Source organism: Varanus komodoensis, unplaced genomic scaffold (genome assembly GCF_004798865.1).
Source record: "Varanus komodoensis strain SLA01 unplaced genomic scaffold, ASM479886v1 scaffold53, whole genome shotgun sequence".
Taxonomy (NCBI): Eukaryota; Metazoa; Chordata; class Lepidosauria; order Squamata; family Varanidae; genus Varanus; species Varanus komodoensis.
In genome coordinates, this window is record NW_025336126.1 from 1,244,011 (window position 1) to 1,266,174 (window position 22,164).

The 22,164-nt window shown below is 46.4% G+C and overlaps 2 protein-coding genes across 2 annotated transcripts in view; one reads left to right on the forward strand and one right to left on the reverse strand.

The window, feature by feature from the left end:
- The window catches only part of SEZ6L2 (seizure related 6 homolog like 2), a 28,563-nt gene extending 9,021 nt beyond the window's left edge, over nucleotides 1-19,542 (reverse strand). The window contains 13 exon segments of the mRNA XM_044447839.1: nucleotides 471-665; nucleotides 2,073-2,269; nucleotides 3,384-3,522; nucleotides 4,794-4,988; nucleotides 6,111-6,274; nucleotides 7,030-7,201; nucleotides 8,790-8,975; nucleotides 11,001-11,193; nucleotides 11,941-12,074; nucleotides 12,180-12,497; nucleotides 12,848-12,971; nucleotides 12,973-13,076; nucleotides 16,913-19,542. Of these exon segments, the coding sequence (XP_044303774.1) occupies nucleotides 471-665; nucleotides 2,073-2,269; nucleotides 3,384-3,522; nucleotides 4,794-4,988; nucleotides 6,111-6,274; nucleotides 7,030-7,201; nucleotides 8,790-8,975; nucleotides 11,001-11,193; nucleotides 11,941-12,074; nucleotides 12,180-12,497; nucleotides 12,848-12,971; nucleotides 12,973-13,076; nucleotides 16,913-16,985 (2,194 nt within the window). The 5' untranslated portion in view covers nucleotides 16,986-19,542.
- Nucleotides 19,543-21,924: 2,382 nt separating this feature from the next.
- Nucleotides 21,925-22,164, forward strand: part of ASPHD1 (aspartate beta-hydroxylase domain containing 1) — a 4,286-nt gene continuing 4,046 nt past the window's right edge. Inside the window, exon 1 of the mRNA XM_044447687.1 lies at nucleotides 21,925-22,164. This exon is cut by the window's right edge and continues 598 nt beyond it. Within this exon, the coding sequence (XP_044303622.1) occupies nucleotides 21,925-22,164 (240 nt within the window).

Consider the following 22,164-nt stretch of genomic DNA (forward strand, 5'->3'; position numbering starts at 1 on the left):
GCCTGCACTGAGGGCACCAGACCTAACAATGTAGAAGATAACGTTCTCCCCAGTACTGTGTCAAATCTGGACCAGCTCTCCGTGATTGCCCTAAAAGCCCTCACCTTTCATCCTTAAGTGAAACAAGATTCTAATTCTTAGTGTTACATGAATATGTATATATGTATGTATGTGTACTGTATTGACTATGTTGCTCAAAAGCACAGAAATTAAACTGGATTTGCACAAGGGCTTCTGTAGACGTCTTGGCTCCCCATTGAATCGTTGCCCTGCCCTGCCACCACCCCAAAGACACATATTCTTGGCTTCTGTGCCCAAAATCTTCTCTCTCTTCAACAGATTTTGCTGAATGCCCCTCTTCAACTTTCCACTGCCCCAGCCCCTGCTGATGTATTCTGAATCAGGAAGGAAGGAGGGAGGGAGGGAGGGAGGCTGCACCATCCATTTGTGTTAACAGCAGGAACTCTTACTTTTCTGGCAAGTGGGAGGGCTGTTGCTCCATGAAAGGTCCCACTGGCAGGTGAGGATGTCAGATCCCACAATGTCATAGCCTGGCTCGCATTGGTAAGTCACCACTGTGCCACGGATGACGGCAGCATGAGAAGCCGTGCGCCAGCCAAACTCCACCTCAGGCAGCTCCGGACAAGTGTCATTTCGTGGAACCTCTGCCAGTAGGAGGAGGAGGAGAGGAAAGAGTCGAATGCGCCCTTCATTAACTTCTGGTTTCCCAGCCCTGCAACCTACACTTTACCCCTTTCCTATTGCATGTTGGGAGTTCTATAGGCTCCCCTGCATAAGTGGTTATCGCACAGCAGCTTTCCCCAACCTAGTGCCTTCCAGATGTGCTGAACTACAGTTCCCGCCATTACCATGACCCTGTGAATGGTGGAAATTGTGGTCTGACACATCTGGAAGACATCCAGTTGGAAAGAACTGTTCCAAGGTAGCAATCCCTGAGTTAGCTGTATTTCTAGTTAGGGTTATTTCTACTGTACTTTTCTTACATGCTTAAGTGTTGAATAAAGATAGCTTCTCAGGGAAAGATAATGGCTTGTGAATTATCCAGGACAAACAACAAGGGGTTGCAGCTGAGACACCCTGAAATCCTTGTTCCTGTAGACAAGGACTGTAAGTGAGAGTAAATTCCCCTGGTGAGAAAAGCCCCGTCTGCATCTACAGTGTGCGCTTCAGCCTTATGTTGCATTCCAGGCTGGGATGGAAACAGAACTGGGATGCATAAGGAATCTTAATGTGATGGGGAGGGAACATCTGGTCTCTTTTTGCACTTCAGACGCCTTGGATTCAGGTTTGCCAACCCTGCACTGGTGCAGACTCACTATGATGCAAGCTGAGCCAGTTCATGGACTTCTGTCTCCAGGGGGCCACAGTTTGCACATTTATTTTTTAAAAAATCAAAGCACATTTGCCAATTTGTGCATATCAGCATCAGGAAAGCATATTGCCCTTGTGTGATTTGTGCCAACTGTGCAATGACGACGTGCTTTTAGAATGCCAATTTGTGCAAATGTTATTTATCAATTTGTTTGTTTGTTTTCAACACTGCCTAATAGCTGAAGCTCTCTGGGTAGTGAACAACAGTCAAGACACAGAATACCATGATTTGCAAAAAAGATCCTTAGCATTTTTTTTAAATGGCACCAACTGTGGCCTCACTTAAAAACGGTAATTCATGAGGGGGAAAATACAACTTGGTTTGCATCCAGTGATTGGATTAGAAACAGGCAGGAAGTCTCTTGAGCTCAACTTCCCAGTGTCAGCAGCACATTCCTATGTGGTTCCAGAAGTGGGGGCACTCAGCAGGATTACTCACTTGACTCCTCCTCTTTGGGTTCTTGTCTTTCCTCCTCCTGGCCTTTTCACTTAGCCTTCCTGTCTTTTTGAGCAGCAAAGCTCAGGCTAGCAAGCTGTATCTGACCTCTAACCCTTCTGACCTCACATGCCTCTTGGCCCTTTGGCTTTATCTCACTTTTGACTAGCCATCATATCCCGCTGGTTTTCATCCAGTGCTCCTGGCTTTTCCCACCCACTGGTCCAGGAGGTCTTCCTCATACCTTTATATCGCACCAGGAATCCCTGACTGAGGCCAAAAAGAGGGTCGCCAGGATCTGACTGGAACTGGAGAGTGACAGCTGGGCCTGAAGAGTAAAGGCTGAAGCGAGGGTGAGGCCCCAAGTACTGGCCAAGGATCCGGGCAGTTAAGTCTCCACCATCAAAGATGGTCAGCACATCTGATTTGCGGATGTTGAGGCTGAAAGGAGAAACAGGAAGAGAAAAAAGACCAAAAAAACAAGAGCTGCTTTAAGAGGGAGAGAGGGAGAGCAACCAGGACAGAATATGGCTGGCTGCTCACACTGTGCCATCATCCAAACTAATGGGTGGGTGTACAGACAGACAGACAAATAAATAAATAAATGGATGGACAGAAAAAGAATCACAGGCTTTCCTGAGTCAGTAAATGAAATGAAATGAAATGAAATGAAATGGGGCTTTTTCAAAAGGAGGGTGTTTGTTTTATATAATGTGCAGTGGTTCAAATTTGGTGAACACTCAGGAGTCATCTATGTCGCTCTAAGCATGTGGGGAATCAGCAGAATTTGCCCAAGCAGAGGGCTAGTCAGCCTTTTTTACATGAAAGGATCACTTTGTGGTGGTTCTACATATTTGGAGGGAGTATTCAGATAATGCTTTCTTTTCTTTAGAATGGGTTTACAGAATAATATCTCTATCATGTGGCTGTACTCATGCTGGATTTTCTTGTCAGGGTGGGCAGTATCTTTTTTCAGACATTATACTTTTTAGGGGGTTTGAAAGAGAAAATGAGATATAGAATTACCAGAAACATAAAAAGAATGCCCCCCCAAAAGAAATAGAATTAAAAACAAATTAGTAATCCTCTATCCTAGCTATATCTAAATCAACCATGCCCCTTCCCATGAATTTAGTCCTATTGACCTTGGTTCCCCCGTCCCATGGGGCAGACGCCGTGCTGCTCACACACTGTGCAATGTTGGTGGCAAAATTTCACAAACGGCACTAGATGAAACATGCCCCTTTCCTCCGGTGTCAACCATCAGATTTAGAAACTTCCTCCTAAAATTTGCCATGTAGGCTGGTTCGATCGGCCATCCCCTGAGCTACAAAAGGTATCCTGCATGTCAGAGGAGATTCCTCCAAAACTTAGACAAGGACCTTACCAGATTTAATGGATGAGATGAATGACTTCAACAATCAATCTAATGAGAGTCGGTGGTTTCAGAAGGCCATGAGGACAAGATGAGATGTCAATGCCTGAGTCATGGGGGGTCCACCCCGACAAAAGGGGTGGTGTTGATGGTGGCGGCGGCGGCCGTGGTGGTACCTACATCTCGATGTCTAGGAGCACTCGCTTCTCCTCCTGCACCCGGATGCCCCAGACGCAGTCCTGCCCTTTCCCATAGGACTGGGGCCAGTCGGGGGAAAGCACCACCCCTGTTGATTCAGAGAGCTCCCCGCCACATAGTGCTGAAGGGGAGAAGGTACACAGTCAGGAGGAAGCCACATGAAGAAACGAAAAATTTCCCCATGCCCGCAATCAAGGCCCATTTTGAACCAGGTTCCTCTGCAGAGCTAACGGGGGTACCGCACTTGTAGAAACTGCCCCACGGCACACACCATGCCCCTAGACTTGTCTCGGGGATCCAGTGCTGGGGACATATATGACTCTCCATATATTCTCTTGCTTCTCTAGCAGCTGCCTTTAATCCGTCCTACATTACACCACCACTTCCTCCTCCCCATCACGTCCCGCATCAGACCCTACGGCCAAAACAGGAAGATCTCAGCACTGTCTGCCTGTGCGCTGCAAGAACAACTTAAGGAACTTAAACACTTCAGGACCAGAATACCTAATCATTTAATCCTCACTGGCATGTACCTTCCTGGTGGTACTCAAGATGTCAGAGGTCTGGTCAGCATGGCTTGAAATAGGGCTGTTAGTCTCTTGTACTTTCTACCACTACAAATTCAATGGCAACCAACACTTCTGGGTTTACAGGGCCTACTAAAAATATACCTTTCCAAAAGGCACTTACAGGAAGGCAGTTTTGTCCCTTGTACATTCCTCAGACATTTCTTTAATATAAACAATTCACAATTATCGCTAAATAAATAAATAAACAAACAAAAACCCTTCTGGGTTGCAACATCAATCAGTTTACTAGATGCCCGGCTGAAATCCTGCTCCCTTCCCACCATCCTAAAAATGTTTACTTGGAAATAAGTCCTATTCGTTTCAATTGAACTTTCTTACAGATAAGTGAATTTAGGGTACATTTGCAGCCAGGTTTCCCTATCTGAAAAATTCATTCTTTTCCTCCTGACTGGGATAATGACCAATAGAGTGGGAAGATTTAACCTAGGAATGCTTATGAAATGCAACCTATTCAAACAGATCCCTGGTATCCTTGTAGAGTTGCATGGATGTCATAGCAATCTGCCCTTTCTCCATGTTAATTTCCTGACTTCACACAACCTGCTGTACATACACAGTTGGCTACAACTTTTCCAGTCTTTCTCAACTTTCTCTCTACACTACTTTGTCCTTGCGCATAAGTGCTCCTGTGACTAAAACACCGTAGGAAAAGGCACCTTGTTGTGCTAAGAGCATTGTGTGCAATCAACAGTGAATTGTGTGACTCTGTAGAGGTGTGTGTGTCTGTACACAGACAACAAGAACAAATAAAGCAAACTCCACGGCAGAATCTGGCCAAGAGCAGGGCATGACAGTGGATTACCTTTACAGGTGGGCTCGCTTTCGTTCCACCGGGGGTCTCTTGAATCAATGCACTCGATGGCAGAAGGCCCCTGTTCAAGCATATATCCAGCACTGCAGGCAAATTCCACCACAGTCCCCATACGGTACAACGGGTCTGATGTGCTGAAATTCCCATGTGCCAGAAAGGGTTCATAACACCGATCTTCATCAAAAGCTGCCAGCAGGGGGAGCAAGAGAATCAGAAATGTTTCCTGGGGTTGGGTGGGTGGTGGTGTGGGGCAATGGTGAGAGAGCTCTCATTGCAGAATCATGCATGGCCAGAAGATGGGAGCTGAGATGCATCTAATTTTGCCTGGAAGAACTCTGCAAGCAAAGCACTCGCTGGTACTTAGCTCAAACCAGTATGTGAAATTCAAAACTGCCACCATTGCTGCTTCTTGATTCTGGTCACCATTCCAGGGTTGCCAGACCACAATGCTGCAATGACAGCAGAAATCACAACAGGAAGAATTTCTTGGTCTAGCAGCCTCTGTCCGTTGTGCTTTCTCCTGTGCCTGATCACTCCCTTTCTGCCAGTGGTCAGGTCATCTTTAGCCACCTTACCTCTTGAATAGTCTCCCTTGCATTCAATTCTCTCTCCACCTATATAGCACACAGACCCTCCTCATCATTTTCAGAGACCCCTCTCTGATTAGCCTCCTCTTTCCTCAATTCCTTGCCTCCTACTTTTCCAGTTCCTCTTTTTTCCACTGTGCAGCTTCTTCCAGTATCTTTGCCTCTGGCCAAGTCAGTCACCCCCGGTGTGATGTTTTCATGCCAACCAAACTAACAACTTCCTTTTCCTTCACAGAATTTGCCAAAGTTCCCTGAGCGATTGAACATTTCATGCCACTACACCAGCTCAATGAATGGCCACTAGAAGATAATTTCTCCAACTTGAAATGATAAAACAAAACCCTGACCTTTAAACTTCAGAATCTCACTGCAATCAGCAGATTAAACTGTTCTCCAAAATTCTAGTGTAATAGTATGGATACCAGCTTTAGCATATTTCCCTGTATTTACAGGATTAAACTGAGCCCACTAAATATTATGTAATTCATTGTATATTTCAGAGTTATTCCAAAATTCAGGACAGTTGTTTTTACAGGATTAAATATGCATCCTCAAATGGTACAAATGATCACGCTAGCTAGACTGAATGGTTCCCAGTTGATAATGCAGAAACAGCAGTAATTTCCCCAAAATGCTGCCCAGGAAAGGGGGCTGGCAGGGTGCTTGCCTGCACCCACCCCATCACTTTTTGAGCATACATGACCTGGGAAACCATTCTCACCTTCGTAACGCAGGCTCAGGATAAGGGGTGTGGCGGGGCCCTCACTGGTCAGTTCCACAATGAGAGACTGGGCATCGCTCAGCAGCCCCCGTTCTGGGACGTCATCCATGTCAGAGTCATAGATGATAGGAGAAAAGGTGCTGCTCCCGCTGCGGATCATCAGTCTGGGGAGGGGAACAGACGACAGTGACTGGGCCTGGTATCCCCTCAGTACAAGCAACCTGTGCCTGTATACGTTGCACAGTTCATGGGACCTCCACACGAGGTGCTCCCCACCTCCACCGCCCGTGCCTTTCCCCATCCGTGCCCTACAGCAATGATCCAGAGCCTCTTTTTCCCTGGGGCTGAATTCCATATTGGAGAAGCTTTTGGGGTGAATGAAGCCAAAAGTGGAAGGGGTCCCCTCCTCCCCAAAATATCAAAAATCCTAACACATTTTCAGTTGAAGGTCTTACTCTAAATAACAGGCTTAGGGGAGGCATTCAGTCTTTTAGGATGCACCACCACGATGAGGAAACCACCCAAGATTTGGTGGCTTGAGGAAAGTTGGTGGGGCCAGGAAGAAGGGGCCTAGTGCTCTGATGAATCCGAAAGGCTTGGACTACAACCCCTGGAGGGTCAGTTTTAACCCCTAGGCCTGGGATTATACACCCCTGCCTTACAGACTGACCACTTCCATCCACCCCCTTTTGCCTCTTCTTTCTTGACCTAGTTGCCCTAAAATTTGAGTCGACTCTTTTCTTGCCACCTTCAGCCATGCCTCCCCTGAACCACTAGGCCCATCGTCCCTCTCCTCAGCCCAGCTCTCCAGACTCCATCAGCACCACCTCCTCCTCTCTCCTCTCCGTCAGTTTAGCCCTTGGTGCCTCCTCTTTTCCTCCCACATTCTTCCTTTCCATATCCCTCACTGTTCCCGCACTTGTCGTTATCCTCATCCAGGGCCACTCTCTCAAAGTGCAGGTGCAGCCGCTGGCCTTCGGGTGCCTCCACCAACCAACGACACGTCAGGTTCCGGCCATGAGGTCCACCAGGTGCTTCAGGAGCCACAATGCGCCCACGGGTGGCATTATGAACTGTTCCTCCACAGGAAGCTAGTGAGGAGGGAAGGCTAGATATTGTTACTGTTCATTGTTGCTGTGACATTCTTAGCACCTAAAATGCTTTTCAGTCTTGCTGCTTTCATCTGCGTAACCTTATGAAAAGTTCATTCCTATCTCCATTTTCGAGAGGAGGCGTCAAGGCTTGTTCAGCACAACACAGTGAATCCGATTGATCTGCCCATGTTCACACTCATCACAAGTTCCCAGAGCTCAGAGGCACTTTGCAGAAGTTTTCTTTTTTACTTACATGTTCTGGAAAATGATTGGAAAATGGAATGACCCATACAACTTTGAATGGTTGCTCATGGGAAAATTTGCATCTGTTTACAACATTCCGAATTTGCATGAAAAATTCAGCCCTTGTCAAGGCTCTTCCAATAAGGCCAGCCAGATGGTCTTGGGAAACTCAAAAGCAATGCCTTAAAATCTAGCTCCTGTTTTCAAGAGTGGCAGACAATCAGTGATGTAGTAGAGTCAGGGTAGATAGACAGGATCAATGTACTAGGAATTTTTTATTCAGGATGAGAATGCCATCTGCCAGCTGCATTAGACTTCCCTGTTCCCCCTGAACTTAGATGCAATCCTCAAAGCAGTGGCACTCAAGCAGGGTGAATGGATTTTTTAAACGACAATAGACTGTTTTCAGCAAAGCCTTGCACACATATGTAGCACACACAACCATCAAAACCTGCATGTTTGCACTCTTCTTGGGTGCATGACTATGGAGACTGTCATCACTGGCACCTCCACTTCAAAATTCATCTCTCTGTTACTGGGTATAATGACCCTGAATATGAGGCTTCTGTTCATATAGGCAAATAGTCACTGATAAAGGAATTCTTCATGGATTTTTCAAATGTTTCTTATTTTAAGGTAATCTAGAGAGAAAGTGTGATGTAGCAGTTAAAGCACTGGATTCGAGATGTGGCTTCTAGTCCCCATCTGACCAGGAAGCTCATTGGGTGAGCAGGACACCAATTTACACCATCCCTCTCAGATGGCCATCCAGTTGCATCTCGAAGGCATCTAGTGTGGGAGAGCCCACAACCACCCTAGTCACTGGCTCCATTGTCCTACTGCTCTAACAGTCAGGACAAATTTCTTGATATCCAGCTGGAATTTGGCTTCCTGCAACTTGAGCCTGTTGTTCGGTGTCCTGCACTCTGGGCTGACTGAGAAGAGATCTTGGTCTTCCCCTTTGTGACAGCCTTTCAAGCATTTGTAGAGTACAATCATATCTCCCCTCAGTCTTCTTTTCTTGAGGCTAAACATGCCCAGTTCTTTCGATCTGCACTCATCTTCTCTCTGCATCAGTCATATTTGTTAAACTCTGAGTGTTAATATGATGAACTCTTATCGTTTTTTGTTTTTTCCCTCACCGTTAATCTGATAAACCATCATTGTGACTTTGCGGCATTAAAACAGTCCTGAGGTCATAAATTATAAGTGACAGCAGATCTCCCTGTGCAGTGCCTTGACCTATCCCCTGACTTGACTAAAGATCTCCAGTAATTTGTCCACAACCCTCGTGCCATTTTGCCGAGGCACTATCATCCTGTTTCTTTCTCCTGCCACTCACCCACGCATGCAGGGCTGGTACCACTCCAACGAGGACGGCTGACATTGAGGCAGATGAGGGTCTCCTCACCTCGTAGATGGAAGCCCGACTCACACTTAAAAGTGGCGGAGCCACCGGGGTGGAGGTCTGTAACCATGACATCCCCATTCTCAGGTCGGCTAGGGAAGCCACAGCTGAGCAGAAAAGCTAGAATTGGGGAACAGAATCCAGACAGTAAAGAGAGACAAAACAGATCTAAAGAACAGAGGTTCTAACAGATCTCAAAGCCAATAATAATTAAAACATGGAAGAATGGGTAAAATTTTTATAATTTATTTACAAATTATGTAATAACTTTCACTGAATTTGCAGTCATTCTCAAGGTCAATTATGTTAGACAACAGCTGGTCAACATTTTTTTTTTGTTACAACTTTTAAATTTTTGGCCTGTACTGTGTCAGATTTGAGATAGTCTTGAAACATTTCAACATAGAAAACCCTGGAAATTAAAAATATCATGTTTTCTGGTTATATTTCACCTTCCCTGATTTTAATCCTTTAAGGGTTTTCTGCCAAAATACTTCAAGCCTCATTTCCATAATCGTGACTGGAAATGTCTCCTTACACAACTAAAGCAAAGATTCTTGTATTTTGTGCTTCTCATGTAACAAGTGCCAACGAGTTCTGAAACAATGTTTGTGTGTGTGGCTAATTATGTATCACTATATGCAGTCCTACTTGTTTATGGAAACAGGAATTATCAGTAGATCAACCTCCAAAACATGGCTGAAACTGTCAGATAAAAGAATAACAATATAACATAAAGAACACCAGCCAAGCAGTAAGAAATGCCTGCTGCCCCATCCATTGGCTCACAAGATATATAACTCAGCCAAGGATGGACAAATGGAAGCTTTAGGTTCCATCCAAACCACTAAACCATTTTTTAAAACTGCCAGGCTAGCCAGGATTGTATATTAAAGAGATTGCGACTATCAAATTGTGAACCATTGTAGTTCCATCAGGGAAAAAGTGCAGCCACCCTATGTATGAGAATCTTCTCCTTAGGTACCTTCACAGAGAGCCCAAATATGGGCATTTTCAGCTTAGGTTCTCCATGTTGTGACCCAGAATCCTGAAGTCAGCAGTTCCTCAAACATTTAACCCCCAAGCCAAGATCATCTGCTTCTTCTGGGATGGCCACTGAGATTCCTGAAAGGTCTCGCAGAGTCTGTCTGCTTGCTTCTGTTTGCCTTGTGCTCAAATCTATCACCTTGAAACTGCTAATGAGGTTCAAGAGAGCAGTAGACCCATTCAGAGTCTGCCCTGCGCATGTATTCCTCCCATATTTTAGAGCATATACAAATAAAAAGTACCAACATTAGTGACATGCACAAATTGTGTTGGAAATGTATTCCATATAAGCATCCTCTTCAGAGCATGGTGTCATTGAATTCTACCTGCAGGAAAATGTTTTATTCTGCCAGCATTTGAGAACAAAAATCTATTATGTTTTCACTCTCATATACATTGAAGAGTTTGTGAAGGGAGTGTAAATCTTCATTGAGCTCACCATTTGATGTGCATAGCCTCAGTCACCCAGCACTTTTTTTCTCCAGACAAACTCACTTTCAGTATCAGAACTTAGTGGTTAAGAGTGCAGAACTGGGACTCAGGAGATTTGGGTTCTAGTCCCCACTCAGCCATGAAGGTAACAGGGTGACTTTGGATCAGTCACAGACCTCACAGGGTGGTTGTTGTGGGGATAAGATGGAGGAGGAGAATGATGTAAGCTGCCTTGAGCCCCTTGAGGAAAAAGGCAGGATATAAACCGAAAAATAAATACATATATACATAAATGTATATAAGATGGAGGAAGAGAATTATGTAAAATGCCTTGAGTTCCTTGAAAGGAAAAAAGGTGGGATATAAATATAATAAATATAGAAACTTGGCTAAGGAAAAATGCATGTGAATGACTGGTTTAGCACTCCTCATTCATGTGCCCCTTTTGCTCTAAAAATCAGAGTCTTTATACATGATTAGTGCAGAACAAGCAAGGTTTCTATGTCTCTGAGACAGATCTGCGGTCAGACAAACATTCTGTTCCAGAGATGCATAAAGCCCATCTGACATCCCTTCAAATATAAATGGCCATCACTACTGATAAAAGGAGTGGGAAATTGATCCTTCCTATGGTTTAAGGTATATGGGGAATGTCCCACTCCTCACCTTGGTAGTGGAATTTGAAGATTCCAGGGCTGGTGGTGTGATAGCTCTGAAAGTGAATCAACACCTGGTTGGTTGGGCTGCGGATCACTTGCCCCTCAACCATCAATGACTCATTGGCCAAGACCACCGGCTTCTCCCCTCCTAGGCCTTCCACTGTCAGTGAATCCTCCTTGGACAGGTTCAGGCTCTGCACCTGGTAGAAGATGAATGAAGTCAGGAAGGGGAAAAGAAGATGGGAGGAAAGAAGTTTAAAGTCTCTCTTGAGGACCCAAAATGAGAACAAGTTGTTTAAGAGGAAGCATCCACCTAGAGCCACTCTCATACACAAGCATGAATCGCTGAGTAAGAACTGAAAGATACAAGCAAATGTTTTTAATAAGACACGGAAGCAATTGGCAACAGGGGGCGGGTGGAGGTAACTAGTCACAGCACATGTCTGAACACAAAAGGAACATTTATGTGAAATATTAATATTTTTCTAGACAGAGCAGTGGGATTTCAGTCACAGTTAACCTCCCAAAGTCAAAAGAAAAGATTAGTTAAGCTGGTATCATCCAGGCGTTTCAGACTATAATTCCCACAAAGCTTGACTACAGTTGTTTAGGGCCTAAGGGAGTTCTTATCTGAATCATATGCAGAGCACCAGGTTGCTTATTCCTAAAGGTCTTCTCAACTTCTCCAGTACAAATAACTAGATACACTTAGTACCAAACAAGGCTAGAATTCTTATTTTTCTTTTTCTACTAATACTTCTTGTCTGGACTCTTGTAGACAATAATGAGGCGATATTGATGTGAAAGACAAAAATCAAGAGCAACAGAAAAGGACATATTTTTATGCGGTAAGCCTTGGTTTCCTCCCCACAAACTTGAAAAATGACTGACCAATATTTCCAGCTTCAGACTAATCAGTTCTATCTACATCAGTTCAGGCAGCTTACCTGTACTTCTATCCCATAGCCCATGTAAACAGAAATCGTATAGGTGCAGTCCAGACCTCCATAGAAAGTGGCACCGGCGTAATCCGGAGATTCAACATAGCCTTCCACATCAGTAATATTGTTGTTGCAAAGCACTTCAGGAGGGTGGTGGGGAGAGAGACAGAGACAATGAAAATTAAAAGCAGCTAGGCAGCACTGCCTCAAGCAAGCCCCCTCTGGAATCTCCCCACATCTCTTACCAGGGGTGTGTACCGTAGTGATGGTCGTGGTGGTGATAAGTGTGGTCGTGGTCTCCTCATCACTTTCGGGGATGAAGGCTGTGGTGGTGGCAGAGATGTGCTGGCTGGCGGGGCCTTTCTCATCCGGTGGCGGAGGGAGGCGAGGGGGAGCCGCCGCTGTGGAAGCTGGAGGGGTCGTGAGCAGGAAGCCGGTGGGGGGTGCTGCAGTGGTCAAAGGGGAGGGGCCAGTGGCTGCGGCTTCGGAGGCCTCGGGGACCACCCCGCCGTCCAGGTGTTGGACAGGAGGATGGAAAGGTGGCAAGGTCGAAGGGCTACCTCCTACGACAGGAGGGTGGTGACACAGAAAAGAAATAAAGGAGGGCCGTTAGAAAGTTAATGGAGGAACACCTCCGGGCACTTGTAGCCTCCCCCTGCAAAGCTCCTCTCCACATTTTCTTCCACAAGGGTGTTTTAGTGGCAGAAAACATGGAATTAGTTATTACCAATATTCACAACATTGACAAAGTGATTACGACAGCCCTCCCATCCCCCACAAAGAGCACCCTTCCCGTAGCCGCCACCCCATCTCGCCTCAACTATTCTCACCAAATGCACCCCCCCCTTCTTGCTCCCAATCCATCCTGCCCACTCATTCCCCCACCCCTACCCGGTCCCCCCTTTTTTCTCACCAGGGATGGGTTCCTCCAACAACTCGCCCCCCAGAAACTCCTTCCTCAGCAGTGCCCCCTGCAGCAATTCAGAGAGGCCTTCAGGACTGGGGGGCGAGGACCCCCTCACCTCAGCTGAGGCCCCCCCGTTCCTCCTCCTTGGGTCCATCCATGGCCTCTGAGGACAGGGCCTCCAGCTGTGCGGAGGGCGTGGCCGGGACCATGTCATCATTTTCCCAGAGGGGCAGGCCTGCAGGGAGCGAAAGGTTATCAGCCTCATTCCCCAAGGGCAACGCAGGGTACACACCTAATAAGCAACCAAGCAAAGGCAGATAAACTGGTCCTCTCCTCCACACCCCAGATCTCGCACTGTTCACTTGAGCTCTCCTTTCATTTGTTCCTCAACACAGGCTAAGGTAATCCTACTGGGCCTGCATCCCCTCCCAAACACGGGCCCCATCCTCTCCAGATGTTTGGGCCTACTTTTCCCCTTAACACTAGCAAGCATAGCCAATGCTGAGGGATGATGGGAACTGTACCCCAACAGCTTCTGGAGAGACCCATGTCCCCCCCGCCCCACTCCTGCAGAAAATAAACTTTCGGCAAAAAGAGGAAGAGTGGCCAGCGCCAGGTTTGCCCTGGCCAGATATAGTTCTGCGGGCTGGTCGTGCTGGAACTCTCAGTGACAGAAGAATGGCCACATCCTACTAATGGCAAAGCATCTCTGCTGCCTGGCCTTTGGCTGCAATATAAAATATGCATACAGCATTTGCCTCTTTGGGTTTGACTACCCGTTTCAGTGCTCAGTTTGCAGAGGTTGCGCCCCACTCAGTCTCTTGTGAGGAACCCTTTATTTATTATTTTTAGTAGCCTTTGGCAAAATCCAATGTGTAATCGTGAGGCTTCCAGATTGCACTGAAGCCTCGCTATTTCCTGCCTGCCCCTAATTGGAGCACTGGGGCACATGCATTCTTTTTGTCCCAGATGGATATAAAGTGCAGCCATCTGGTTGCCTAGTTACCAACATTTGAAGCAGACACCCAAGAATTGAAAAAAAAATGTTCAGACCCTTTAATTGAGTGGGGCAGCATCCTAAAAATGTGACATTGCCCCCTACAAAATGAAATATTTTGACCAGCCGTACTTCCCCCGCACCCCACCTGCTCTTGCTTTCCCAGTTGTTCATTCCAAATCAGTTTGGTACAAAAGGGCTTCCTCCCTTCTAAGTGTGCCTAAAACTGCACTCCTAATCACACTTCACAATTAGGGAGCTACAAGGGAGAAGATTGTTACTGTGTGTTCCATTCAAGAAGTTACCCAAGATATTCACACGATCATTGAAAAAGGCCCAAATCCAACCACTAAACCATTATTGGAAGGGGGAAGTGACAGCCAGTGGATTTAGTGGTTAGAGTGATGGACTTGGAATAAAGGGATCCAAGTTCTGGAGTTACTGGGTTACACTCAGTGGGTTAACATTGGGCCAGTCAGTGACTCTCATCCTAACAACAACCCTGAGAGTTTTTGTGAGGATAAGTTGGAGAGAAGGCCAGTTCCTCACAAGAGAAAAAAGATAGGATGGACCTGTAATTTATAAATAAAACATTAAAACCCTATGCCCTTCTCTTCATCCAGAACAAATTGGGTGGTTTAAGAGTGTGAAAAAGAAGCAATCCATTAAGAATTAGGTGATCTTGTGATCAAAATGGGAGATTAAAGTGCATTAAGTTGGAGTAAATTAATCTGTATGATCTCATCAGCACATTGGGTAGCTACACTTTGGTAAGAGGCAAGTGGTCCATAGTCAGTCACACGATCTTGCAGGTAAAATTTGGCAGCTAAAGTGCAGATCAGGAACCAACAAATGTGTGCTACATGGTCTTGTGAATGCTTGCCTCCCTCCTCCCATTTTACTGCAGAAGGCTGCGTCACTTAGCTTCATATTTCACACATTAAACTTGGCCCTGGTGCTGGGGAAAGAGAAAGCTGGGGCTGAGCTGGAGAGGGGCCTGTGGCTAGGATGCAGGGTGCCGAGCGAAGGGTGCTGGCAGACCTAAGCAGCAGCTTGGGCTGGGATAGCGCTGGGCAGTCTGCAGATCCTGGGCGGAAGGGCCTTGAATGATGAGCCCCGCACATCACTCTCGCTGCCTTGATGTGACAAGTTCGGCAGTGACAGCCGTGGCTGCCGCAGGCGACTGCCAGCATGTGAGATCCTGGCAGCTGCTGGCGAGCCATTAATTGCTCTGAACTCGCTCCATTAAGGAGGCCAGCTGCCTGGCAGGCCTTGTGGGCCCATCTTTTGCCACCCCACGGTAAAGTGGCAAACACCCAACAAAGAAAGGCAGGGCTTCTCTTGCCCACCCTGTCTTATAGCAGTGCCCCCCCGCCTCCATCCACTCAACCGGCCAGCTGTCAAAAAACAAACACAACTGCCTCCGGGGTGGGACAAAGCAGTGGCTAAGCTGCAGATGAGAAACGTGTCTGTGAAACACCACCGTACAGAGGTGTCACATCACACACGCAGCAACTCCTAGGTGTGCATGTAGTACAAACGTCTGCCCCCACCCTAAATGAACAGCAGTGGGTTACACTTGCTACTTTCACGTGCGATAAGAAAACACTGCTAACTGGAAATTAAGAAAATCTCCTTTCCTCACATACAAGTGGAAAGTCTCTGGCTCCCCAATATTTTGCTCCCGTATTAACAGTGACTCCCAGCCTTCGTGGAACGCTAGGCCTGCCCTCCATCTTCATCCTTCATCTTTCTGCCCCACAGCACTTCCACTTTCAACTATCTAGCTTCCTTGCTTCTGCGATTATCATGGCCTTGACCACAAAACCTCCTAATGCAATATCTGAGAATCCCAAATATATCTGACAATGTGAAGTTTCCCCCCTTAGCTGTATTTGCAAACTTGCATGAGTGCTGAATTCTTGTTTAGAAATGCTTTGCCCAAATAGATCCCTTTTACATGATTCCATATTCCCCAAATCATTCCAATCCTTTGCCACTTTACACGCTATACTCCCCCAAAGTGTACAGTAAGACATAATCACCACCACCACCACATTTCCTGTGTTTGGGCATTCCTTTGCATCTTGCAAAGAAACCATTTTTTAAAGGAAGAGCTACATATCCATTTGATTTCTATGCTGCATGGAAAACTGTATTTCCTTTTGTAATGCATGATTCCTGAATCTGTTTTCCTTTGCAGTGCTGCACGCAAGACCCTGGTTTTCTAATCTTTCCACTCCTTCTTGCATAGCTATACCCAGTAACATCTCTTTGTACCCCAATTCTTTAATCTCCATGTTGAAAAATTCAGCTCAACTCTCAAATCAAATACTAATGCTTGAGTCATATTAGCAACCTCCCTTCTATCAAGGGTCAACCCTAAATTTCTGCTTCAGTTGCAACATTCTGCGACAACCTGACACTTCTTTCTCCTTTATTAATAATCTGTTCCCTTTAAGTCTGTGTTCCTCTTTGCAATGTTGTATGGGGACACGCTAAAAATCAACACCAAAGGTAACTACCAAACCTCTCTATACCGTATTTTGTAGGTTTTTAAGAAATAGATCACCATTGCCATCTCCATTCCCCAGGAACATCCAGAATTCTCATTACTACTGACAGATACTATTCATCTGATCTCTGTATTCTACCTACCAAAAACCCTAAAAGAGCATCCCCCCCATTTTTGCAGTGAGGAACAAAACCTCCCAGCTCTGTACCAAATTTCTATCCCCTCATATCATTTACAATGAGTTCCAAGCCCGATTCTCCTTCTTGTACCCACCCTATCACATCCCCAAAACTGTTTTAACATTCATGTGTCCTGCATGCAACGAAGAAAAATAATTTCATTATTTTCTTCTTTAAAAAGGTAAACGTGGAAATATTGCTCAAAAGCCTGCAAGACGATGGTCAGAACCTGCCATTTGCACAGGGGTGGTGGTGGTGGTGCTGATTTATCTTCAATCCCCTTTTGTCACTACAAAAAATACTGTCAAACTAAAACAAACACATTCCGTTTTGATGCACCCCCCCACGAACCCCCCCTCCCTGCAAACGCTGCCTCTTACCTTGCGAAAGAGGCACGGAGCAAAGCAGCAGAAGGAACAGCATTCTGGACGCTCCTTTTTCTGTATAGCCCATTTTGGATTTCTTCAGACCTGCAGAATACCTAGTCTGGCTATTTCCTTCTCCTACCAGGCAAGGGAGCAGTGGAGCCAGGAGCCCGCTTAGCAAATGAAAATGCAGTAGATTCCCTTGCAGTAGCTATTCCTGTATTTTCTATTTTTCCTTTCAAAAGCAATCGTGTGTGTGTGCGCGCGCCTGTGCGTGCGTGCGTGCGTGCGTGCGTGAGAAATATGCACTTATCTATTTCTGTTCACTATTTTAATAACATACTTTGTAAACCCTAATATATTGTAGATATATTCTTTTACATATAATTATTTAAGAGAAGGCTGTAGGACACCTTTTCATTTAACCATCCCAGGCCTCCTTAGCAAGGGACTCCTCTCTCTTGCGGTTTTTGCCTAAAGTCTATACCTAAGCTCACTTTGACAGAACAAATGCAGGAAGTAGAGATGGGTGGATTTCTTTGCATATGAAAAGGCACTGGTTCTCTGGTTTCTTAGCAAAATAAATGGACGGGACAGTCCTGCCCTTACACAAACCAAATGCTACCTAAAGCAAGTTACCTACATATCCCTACCTGAAGCCACCTATTAATTCCTCTCATTTCAGGGACTTTACATTTATTGCAAACAGCATGGAGTTCCCCCTCCCTTCCTCAGCCTTGCTAAAGCAATTCAATATCTGTTACCGCTCCCTCCCCCATGGATACAATGAGTAGTCCTTAAAAAAAAAAAAAGTAAAATCTTGGATACCTATTGGTTTGTTTAGCAAACCAAACAGGACTGGCGTGCACTGGCTTGAGCTCCCTCTCTCTCTCTCCCTCTGTCCTTGACAATGAAACGCCAACCGATGGCAGTCTTTGCATTTGCAAACCATACGCAGCTGGTAGCTACAGATTATTCTGGGTCCTACAGCAGACTTTTGCAGAATGTACAATATGGATTCCCCACCCCCACTTGAGCAGATGCCTATATGTATATGGTTTGTAAATGCAATATAGAAAAAAAATAGCTACTGGAACCTTTGAAAAACCCTTGAAGATAGTACGAGCTTTCATGCAGAACAGAGACCTTATCTAAACATGCAAACATCTGATCTAAAAAATAACAACTACAGATAAGCAGTGCTCTATTTTGAAATGAGAGAAATTGTGCAAGGCCTGTTCTCTGACAGGAAGAAGAGAAGCAATGGCAAAATGATAGTTTTCCGATTTGGAACCCCAGTGGAATAAAATTCAGGGAGAAAACATTGAAAAGGAATTAGCCATTGTATCTTGTTTCATAAATGTATGCTAACTGTGGATGATATTTAGGATAACCCCATTTAAAGATATAGATGGAAAGGTGCTCAAAACATAGCAGGGCACTATCTAGGACAGTCCATGTTTGCTAAGGACATGTGGGAAGCAACCCTTCCATAGTTATTTTTGCAAATTCAGGATAATCGTCCAGGCCATTGTTCCACATAGCTTTTAGCATATTCATATGCAGCTAATATATGCTAACTTCTTTACCCTCCCAGTTCATGATGGGCTTTTGCAAGTGACAAGCCCCAGACTTCCTGCAAAAGTTGCTCAGTGTCCCCCACACCCCCTCCACTCCTTATCATACCAGCTGCCCAAAATGCAATGACTGCCAAGCCCCACCAGCTCCACTCCATACACAACGGTTAGTGATTGTAAGAGTTCAAGTCCAACACATGTGGAAAGCAGCTTCGGGTACCTATTCAAAAGGCCAGTATGTATCTGTTCTCCAATGACCAGTGTATTTGTCTTCTTTTTGCAAAAGTCCCGATTTCTTTGTGAACACCGATGGATAGGATACAATTCCAACTCCCTCCTTTAGGAAGCTGCAGCCTTTCTTTCCACAAATAAATGGCCACTTTTTGCTACATTCTGCACACGTTTCAGTCCCCCCACAATTAAAATGATCCCTTTCCCTTGTCATGGCTCTTCCACCCAAAAGCAAAACAAAAAAGGACTCATCATAAGAGGTTGCTCAAGCTAGTTAGAGAGTCAAGATAAAAAGTACAACCAGTTGCTGAAAGGAAAAGGGGAGAGAGTGTTCAGGGGTTGTGGGTGAATGTTGGGCCCAGTGACTTAGGATGGGAGTGTATATTGGGGGAGCAGCAAAAAAAAAGGTAACTGCTTCTCAACATCATCTTTCCTCACAATGGTTGCTATGGGAGTTGCTATCAGTGGGTGGTTGCTATGGGAGGTGCTATGGTTGCCAGGCAGTTGCTATGATGGGTACCAGGGGCTGGAAAGGTAGTTACTAAGTGCAGTTCCAGTGAAGTGGCTATCACCAGGGATGTTTTGTATGCAATTCAGGGATTCTTTGAAAACTATCTTGCCCACCACTGGCAACTTCTAATATGCCACCTGGAGGCAGGGAACGTTGGGTATTTCTTCACTTTATGTATATATAACTAGACTGGACTTGGCTTTTCACTTTAGATGCCTAATATTCCTTGAGATCATCAATGCCCTTGGCACAAATGCAGGTCCCTGCCCTCAAGGACTTATCAAACAACATGGGGAAGGGAAAGTGAGAGAGGGATAAACAGAAAAGCCAAGTTTATTTGTGTGTGGTATTTCTATGACTGGAGAGTTTCTTTGTGTAGGGATACTTGCCATGAGACTTGGGTTGAAAGAAGTGATTCCATTGCTACTATGGCCTCCAAGATGGTGCTTCTGGCTCATGGTTCTGGAGCAACCAAGTTGGCCAAAATAAACATGCATCAGGAAGGGACTGTGAGGGCAGAGGGCCAGCACACTGAACCAGGCAGCTTTGAAAAAGAGCAGCTGGTCAATACAAGAACTTTGAAACCAAGATTGTGTGCCTGAGTTTTACTCCCCCCCCCCCTTTCCAATCCTCTCTTTTTGTGTGGTCCTGTTTGCATTGTAAATCCAAGAGTAAGGACTGCCTTATTATTATTGTTTGTAAGCCGCTTAGGAAACCTTTTGGCTAATGAGTGGAATAAAATGCATAAATTATTTTTAAAAAACCAGAATAACTCTCATGGCGGCTCCCTATTCGTGTGGGTGCAACAATGAGGCCCAAGAGGCACGTGATGTGTGGATCTGTTCTAGAAAACTCCTTGCACCCCTAATCCACTGCAATCGGTAGGAGTTCCTTGGCAAACCACCCTGAGCATACGAGGTTGCCTTATCCCAAGCCTGTCCATTAGTCCATGGGACTCTGCAATGTCTGTGCTGACTGGTAGAAGCCATCTGGAGGACCCTGACAGAAATTCATTTCATCCACTGGCCAATTTTTCAAAGGATATTTAAAAACATTTCTGTGGTGGGGCTTTTTATGAGCTACGAGCTGAAGCTTTTGTTCAAATATGGATTATGAAGTTGATTGTGGAAGGATGTACCAAATATATTGATAATAAAGGATCTGTTTGGGAAGGAGATGAGAGAAGAGATATTTGCTAGCAGATACTCAAGATCAACCTTCATCAACCTGGTAGATATGTATGGTAAAAGAAAGAAGCAAAAGTTCTGGGGGTAGGAAGAGGATTATTTCTAGAGTTGGTGGTTTATGTGATTAGCCTGGCAGTGGTTGCCATGGGAATTGCTAGGAACACAGCTACATACTCAAGGGTTGAGCAAGGTGGTTGCTGGGTGGGGTGGGGGGAGAGATTTAACCCTGTAGATGATGAACAAAATGAGTTGGGATGCTTCCCTGGTGAGTGGAGAAGGGGGCTAAAAAGAACTGTGAAAATGCTAGTTGGGGTTGGAAACATAAGTTTCAAGGTGACTGCCTGGGGAGGAGAGCTGATGCTAGATGTAAGGTTGCTAGGTGAGTTGCTAAGGAAGGCGGTTGCTAGGAGGCAGGGCCTGAGCCTCCTAGTCTGGTCGAAGAGGTGGAGCTGTTGGTTGAGTCCATGCTGCAACTAGGGAGCTCGTGGAAGGACGGCCGCAGACAGCACTGCTGCTTTGCTTAAGCACTTTCGCTGGCTACATTCTGCAGTTCATGGCCACACCGCTGAAATGAAAGGCAAGCAGAAGGGTGAGATCCCTCGCTTGGTCCTTCGCTGACGAGATCCGTCCTTTAACGCTGTAATTATGCACTCATTTCACGTGGGGGGGGGGAGCACAGCTGTTTATACTGAAGTGAATTGCCCGGTGTTGATATGCAGCAACCACCTCAGGCATGTGCGTCCGTGCGTGCGTGTGTGTGTGCGGGCACAAAGGGGTGGCTCTTTATGCAGCTCAGTCTTGCCTGGCGCTGATACGAGAGAAGGGAGACAGACGTCAAAGGGAGGAGTGAATCCAGCGGTGGGTGGGTGGAAACACACTTGCAGTGGGGTGGGGGCACCCTAATCTTTTCCGGATGTCTCCAGCAGCAGCAGCAGCAGCGTACGTGCCTGAAAAGGAATTAGACACACATCAATAAGGAGTTGAGCAGGAACCAAACTGAGATAGAGAGGCAATCCGCAGAGAATGGACAGCAAACCGCAACATACCAGAAGATGAAATGACTGTTAAAATGGACAACAGAACAGGTTAGAGGGGTAGTGAGAGGGGCAGAAAGAATAAAACTCTGTAGAAGAAGGCATTTTTCTGGGTTATAGAAAATTGGGGAAACAACACAAGTAGAGAGGAAGGAGGGAACAAGAAAAACACACACACGCAGATGGAAGCGGAAGAGTGGAGGCACCACTGAGGGCAGACTGACAAAGATAAAATGGGGAAGAAATTCAGCCACCAGGAATGCGGCGACGGGGCAGAGCGCGCACTCGGGATGCGTGGCTGAGTCCGCGGGGCTCGAAACCGGCTGCTCCCCTCCAGAAGAAGTCATGTGCGAAGGGGTGACTCGCGCGGACCCAGGCAGCAGCGGCCAAGCCCGGGCACGGCGGCGCTCCCCGGGCGCCCCGGCACGGCGGACTCGACGGAGCAGCAGCGGCGCGCCCAGGATGCCCTGAGGGCGGCCGCCCGAAGATGCCCAGCCGCAGCAGCCGCAGCAGCCGCAGCAGCAGCGCCATGGCCGACTGGGGTCTCCACGGGCTCCTCTCGCCGCTGCTGCCGGACGCCTCGTCCTGGCGGCCGCGGCCGGAGCCCGCCCTCGCCCTGCTGGGCTCGCTGGCCCTGCTCTTCGTCTGGTACTGCTACCGCGTGGGCAGCGGGCAGGCGGCCGCCCCGTCGCAGCACCACCCCCCGCGCCCGCCGGGGGCCCTGCCG